The sequence below is a fragment of the Zeugodacus cucurbitae genome, chromosome Y (assembly GCF_028554725.1).
Source record: "Zeugodacus cucurbitae isolate PBARC_wt_2022May chromosome Y, idZeuCucr1.2, whole genome shotgun sequence".
In the NCBI taxonomy this organism is placed as follows: Eukaryota; Metazoa; Arthropoda; class Insecta; order Diptera; family Tephritidae; genus Zeugodacus; species Zeugodacus cucurbitae.
The window spans coordinates 7,060,925-7,066,993 of NC_071673.1; the positions used below are offsets into that span (position 1 = coordinate 7,060,925).

At 35.4% G+C, this 6,069-nt stretch overlaps 1 protein-coding gene and 1 long non-coding RNA gene across 2 annotated transcripts; one reads left to right on the plus strand and one right to left on the minus strand.

The window, feature by feature from the left end:
- Positions 1-2,480: 2,480 nt before the first annotated feature.
- On the plus strand, positions 2,481-3,914 carry LOC128923518 (uncharacterized). Its single transcript, XM_054235782.1, has 3 exons — positions 2,481-3,276; positions 3,351-3,478; positions 3,538-3,914. Exons 1-3 carry the CDS (start codon positions 3,218-3,220, stop codon positions 3,876-3,878), a joined length of 528 nt encoding a protein of 175 aa, XP_054091757.1. The 5' UTR covers positions 2,481-3,217; the 3' UTR covers positions 3,879-3,914.
- LOC128923520 (uncharacterized) lies at positions 3,508-5,191 on the minus strand. The gene is made up of 3 exons (XR_008472341.1): positions 5,054-5,191; positions 3,908-4,999; positions 3,508-3,648 (listed from the first exon to the last, which is right to left on the minus strand). It is a non-coding gene; the product is annotated as an uncharacterized LOC128923520 (long non-coding RNA).
- Between the last annotated feature and the right edge of the window lie 878 nt (positions 5,192-6,069).

Genomic DNA, 6,069 nt, shown 5'->3' on the forward strand with positions numbered 1-6,069 from the left:
TTCCGTCCTTGTCCCATCCATCGCACTTCTTGGATGGCGGTGATGTCAGCCTTTAGTCGTATGAGGACATCAACCACCTGGGCAGAGGTACTTTCCCAATTAAGGGTCCGGACATTCGAAGTGCATGCCCTTAAATCATTATCCTTAAAACGTTTGCAGGGGTCGTCATCAAAAGGGGGGTGTCTCATCCGCGGCTTTCGTCGATTTTTCATTGGTACTTCGTTTTTATGTGGTGGGTCCCAAGCCCTACGCACAACCGCATAAGCGGGCTTCGCCGTCTCACTTTAGCTCGCCTTCAAACGGATGTCTGTTGGCTACCCAGAGGATACTTGGTCTAAAACCGGAAGTCGTGAGCTGCTTGAACCATATGGAGAAGAATCGTTTCTGGTCACTCCCAAGTGAATGACAATCAAAAACTTTCCTCACTTGCGTGAACTTCTACACATGATCTCAATTTCGAAATTATAAGTAAAAATATAAACGAATTAAATACTAATAACAATAAACAAATCTTTATAAATGAAGCCTTTAATAAAACACTTAATAGTTTAGTAAATATTAGTAATCAAATATCTAATTTCAAAAAAAAAAAATGAAAGTATTGAAAAAGAAGTAGTAGTTTATATACGCCGCACAAGTGTTCAATATTCTATTGAAGACCACGCAATAACGGGATCATTTAGTACGCACATGCATATGTATAATACATAGCAATATGTACTATGTATGTATATAACAACGGCCGTGGAGACGTCGCACAAGTATGTGAAAGCAGTTGTGATTAGCTCTGTGTTTCAGGGCGACTCATAGACCGGTGACAACTGTAGAAAAAAAACAAAAAAAAAAGAACTGTCGTTGTAACAGTTGCAGTAGGATCTGTGGTCTATGTTTCAGGGCGACTCATAGACCGTAGACCACTGTAGATGACGACAAAAAGTAAAAAAAAAAACTGTCGTTGCAACAGTTGCAGTTGGATCTGTGGTTTATGTTTCAGGGCGACTCATAAACCGTAGACCTCTGTAGATGGCGACAAAAAATGTATTGCCTCCATGTCTCAGGGCGACTCATGGAGCAGTTAAAAAAAAACTTATTATATATATATTTTTATATACACAATTAATTTGCAATCGGTTCTATGTTTCAGTACGACTCATAGACCTGTTCAAATCTATAACATCATGCTCAATTCTGTTTGAAGTTATTACAGTAGACTCTATATTTCAGTGACTATATGATTTTATGGACCTAATCTACAGTGTACATATATTTATAAATGGCTACCACCGAAAGAGTAAATTAAAATATTCCTCACACTAGAAGTCAAGCCAGAAATAATACAAGCCTATGCGAGGATAGAGTCACCTCTCTAGTAAGGCAAGTCGATAAATCACCTATGACTTCCATATCAGAATATTCCTCTCCAAATCAAGGAGAGGAAAGTGCTAATCCAAGTGACATCTTATCAATGTTGAAGATACCAGACGCAATTCGTTTTTTACCTGTATACGATGATAATCCTAAAACGTTAAACGAATTCATAACCAATGTCGAAAAAATTCTCGCGCTGATCAATGTAACCAATAAAACGCCATATGGTCAGATGCTTTTAAGAGCAATTAGAAACAAAATCGAAGAAAAGGCAAATGAAAGTATCATCGAATCAATAGCCAGTCTTGACTGGAAAGAAATTAAGGACGTTCTCATCTTGCATTGCGCAGACAAGAGAGATGAACCTACTCTTATGTTCGAGCTCTACAGTTCTGTGCAGGAGGGTCTTTCTTTAACCTTTAACTACTGAGGGGGTGGTAAATTTTACACCTCGTAGTTTGTTTTTTAGTTTTAAGAAAAGTGGCTATGAAATAAAGTCATTGTTTTGTTAAACTAGAAGTTCGATTTCTTTAAATTTATTATTTTATTCATTTAAAAATGTGTTCTATTATTACAATTAAAAACAAATAAAGTTAAAAAAAATTTTCGTTGACAAAAATTATTTATAGATTATAAAGGGGTAAAATTTACCCCACCTCAGTAACTACGTCCAAATATTTCACCTCAGTAGTTAAAGGTTAAGTTTATTATACGACAAAGTTTGTGAAATTAAATTAGCACTATTTAGGATAGCGGAAACCAACCTTCCTTGGTTAAGACAAAAAAAATTGTTTGCAGATATATGCCTTAACACATTTTTAACAGGAATCAAAGGTCCATTAGGAGCTACAGTAAGATCGATGAAACCGATCAACTTGCGAGATGCTTTTGAATGGGAATTAAAAGGAAGGGAAATTTATTTCGCTCAAAACAATATAAAAAAACAGCATACATCTAGAAGAATATATTATAATCCACATAAAATAATGGACGACAGAGGTAAAAATAAACATAATCGTTACGATTCTAATGACAGAAATGACTATAAATATAAAAGAAACGACACGTTAGCAATTATGCCAAAAGAAAACAACCACAATAATAACAAACTACAGAGACAACCTTACAAACAAACCAACAACAATTACCTTAAAGGTTCAATAAATAATATTGATCAGCAAACAGAAGTACACAATTACAATGAGGCTGCAAATTTTCGACAAAGAGCCTCGGACAACAGATAGGATACTTAATTAATGAAAACAATAAGTCACCGCTACCATATATCATGGTTTTGTTACCCACAGTCACTTTCGATAATACTATGTTCACATATAAGCAGGTTAGCCAGGTTAGCTAGGTTAACTTGGTTATCTTGTAACCTACCCATAAAATGAGAGGTTAGCCATATAATTTGTATGAAAAGATAACCTCGGTCTGCTCTATAACCTACGCGGTTATTTTATAACCTACTAAAATATGCATTGTTGCATTGGAAAGCAGTCGAAATGTACTCGAAATTGCGACACTTCAGTATCTATTGTGAATATTTTTGTTTAAATTTGACAGCAACTGACAAAAAATTCGCAGGAATTTAAAAAATGGATCAAATAAATCGGTAAGCATAAATTTGAATTTATATATTTTTATTTTTTATGCATACAAATATACTTATATATAATAATTTTATTAAATTGTAATTAGGAAAAGGAAAAACCGTGTTAGATGGACAGCGGATGCAGAGAAATTGCTGCTATTACACTGGGCAGATAGTATAGAAGAATTACGAAGCGCGAAAAAAAATTTTCATATCTTTGCGCGTTTGGAAAACGAATTTTCAAAAAGGCAGATGAACTACAGTGCAGCTGAAATAAAGGAAAAAGTACATAATTTTACCAATCGATACAAGTAAGTACATTTAAAATTTTTTTTTTTTTTTTGCTGCATACTCACAGCATTATAATATGTATTTTATTTTATAGATTAGAAAAGAATGCGGTGGGTATGACAGGTGGTTCGCCTTCCTCTTGGATCCACTACAAGGAGGTGGAAGAAATACTGAGTGGTAATAAGGCAGTAAATTTCAAAGAACTCATGCAAGAGAGTATAGGTAATATAAAAATTGAATTTTTGTTTGCTCTTTTATTTATTATTTTATTTTAATTCAAGATGTGGAACCAGAAGACAACATTGGTTGCGCTGCTATCTACCCTTCGACGAGCAGCCAATCTCAATTCATTTCAAGCGATGAGCTTGCAGGACTTTCGACGACTCCGGAGTCTGCAAAAAGAAGGAAATTAACCCATGAGCGTTTAATAGAAAATTTGGAAAAAACTTCAGATATGTTTGAGAAAGAAATGGAGTCCATGAGAGGGGTGCAAGAAAGAATGGTGGAACTAACCGAAAAAGCAGTTCTTTCGGAAGAGAAAAGGAATGATATTTTAAAAGAAATGAGTGAAAATACGAAAAGTTTTTATAAAGACCTTATTAATTTGTTAAATAAAAAATAAAAATAATTACAAATGTAGAACAAACTTACAAAATGAATTCGCAATCGCTCTTCTAATTGTTTCAGGTTCTGCTTCAAAATCTGCTACAGCATCTGTGTGCTCGGGCTGTTCCAGGCGTACACTACTTTCGTAAGTGGTTTGTTCTTCTATCCATTTGTGGTTGATGACATCATTATGACAATTTAAAAAGTTATGCAATGTACAGGCTGCTTTAATTATAAGAGGAACATTTTTGATGTGGTTGTCGACTCCTTTTCCTATTCTCCTAAAACGAGCCTTTAGGTGTCCAAATGCATTTTCCACCACTCTTCGGCATTTGGACAATTGGTAATTAAAAATTTTTTCATGCTCTGGAGGATGTACTTGGAATGGATAGGGCTTCATTAGATTGTTGGCAAATCGGAAAGCCGAATCACTCATAACGCCCACAGGAACATTCACGCCATTAATAGTTTTGCTTTTTGCAGTGAAGATTGGGTCCTTCAATTCAGTATTTAGTTTGCTACATTGAAAAATTTTGCATCGTCGAATGCAGCCAACATTAATGTAGAGGAAGCGATATCTGGATAAAAAAGAAATTAATGAAAATATCAAGTGAAAATTCATTATACCTCTAACCTATAATCTACAAGGGCAAATAAAACTGTAGAGTACCACCCCTTATAATTGTAATAGTCCGTGCAATCCTTCCCAGGTGGCCGAACTTTAATGTGGCAACCGTCTATGGCACCAAGACATTGCGGAAAGCCAAGCTTCTCAAACCCATGAACACACTCATCCACTTTTTCACTGTTCCTTAATTGTTCTGTCAAATAAATGGGACGCAATGATTGCCACACTTCTTGGCAAAAAGCAAGAAATATTTCGCTGACGATAGCCTTCGAAACACCGAATAGTCGTGCAACAGTTTCATACTCCGCCGAAGATTTTAATGTGTAGACGGCAACAGCTACCCTTTTCTGCAATGGGATGCACTTCCTATAGCATGAATCCTGTTTGGTAATACCTTTGACATATTCACACAATATTTCAAAGGTTGCCCTGCTCATGCGAAAGGTTTCCTTAAAAACGCGGTCGTTCATTGATGGAACATCCTTTTCCCAGAAGTTCCCATGTCGCTTCTAAAGTATATGTATTTAAATGTGTTTATAATTTATTGTGCTTTTTTTACTTACGTATGCCCAAATACTTCTTGGGTTTATTTCCTTACAAAGAGGTATTGTTGTCAACATTAATATTTCATAATAAATCGATATTACTCGAGCTCTTCGTATCCGTAATTCCTGCTCACTTTGTTGGATAGCAATTTTATATTCTCGGCTACAGAAATTTAATTCAGCTAGATATTTATTGCTTTCTTCTTGGTTTGTAGCAAACAAAAGTAAAAATTTTCTCAATTTTGAATCCATCACTCATTTATTATTAACTTATTTTTTACAAGAAGAAAATATGTAAACAAAAAAAAAAACACAAATGGATACAGCTGTCAATTTCTCTCATTTAATTGGGTTATCTTTGCTATATGTGAACGCAACAAGGTTAGCTTCGAGGTTAATTTTTGTTAACCATAACCTGCTTATATGTGAACGTGCTATAAACCCCTTAAATTCTTATAGATATAGGTGCTTCTTTTTCGTTTATTAGTCCTAATTATACCTTGAAAGAAAATCAAATCAAATTACATACACCAATAGCCATCAAGACAGTACTAAATCAATTCCAATTATACGACAAAGCTAAGATTACGTTATTCAAAGAATTCTCTGACTTGTCACAATACTTATTCCTTTTATTTAAATTTCATCCATATTTTGACGGGTTAATCGGAATTGATGGGATCATGTGTAGAAGTTCACGCAAGTGATTAAAGTTTTTGAGTGTCATTCACTTGGGAGTGACCAGAAACGATTCTTCTCCACATGGTTCAAGCAGCTCACGACTTCCGGTTTTAGACCAAGTATCCTCTGGGTAGCCAACAGACATCCGTTTGAAGGCGAGCTAAAGTGAGAAGGCGAAGCCCGCTTATGCGGTTGTGCGTAGGGCTTGGGACCCACCACATAAAAACGAAGTACCAATGAAAAATCGACGAAAGCCTCGGATGAGACACCCCCCTTTTGATCATCCCCGCAAAACTAATACGGCTATGTAAATTGACGTTGAGCAACACCAAAAGCTCCGTCATGATTGGGAA

What these genes read in the sequence shown, in the direction of transcription:
- LOC128923518 (XM_054235782.1), top strand. Translation starts at nt 3,218, where the DNA reads ATGAACTACAGTGCAGCTGAAATAAAGGAAAAAGTACATAATTTTACC. An exon ending in AATTTTACCAATCGATACAA is followed by an intron (nt 3,277 to 3,350) that starts GTAAGTACATTT and finishes TTTATTTTATAG; the next exon opens with ATTAGAAAAGAATGCGGTGG. An exon ending in ACTCATGCAAGAGAGTATAG is followed by an intron (nt 3,479 to 3,537) that starts GTAATATAAAAA and finishes TTTTAATTCAAG; the next exon opens with ATGTGGAACCAGAAGACAAC.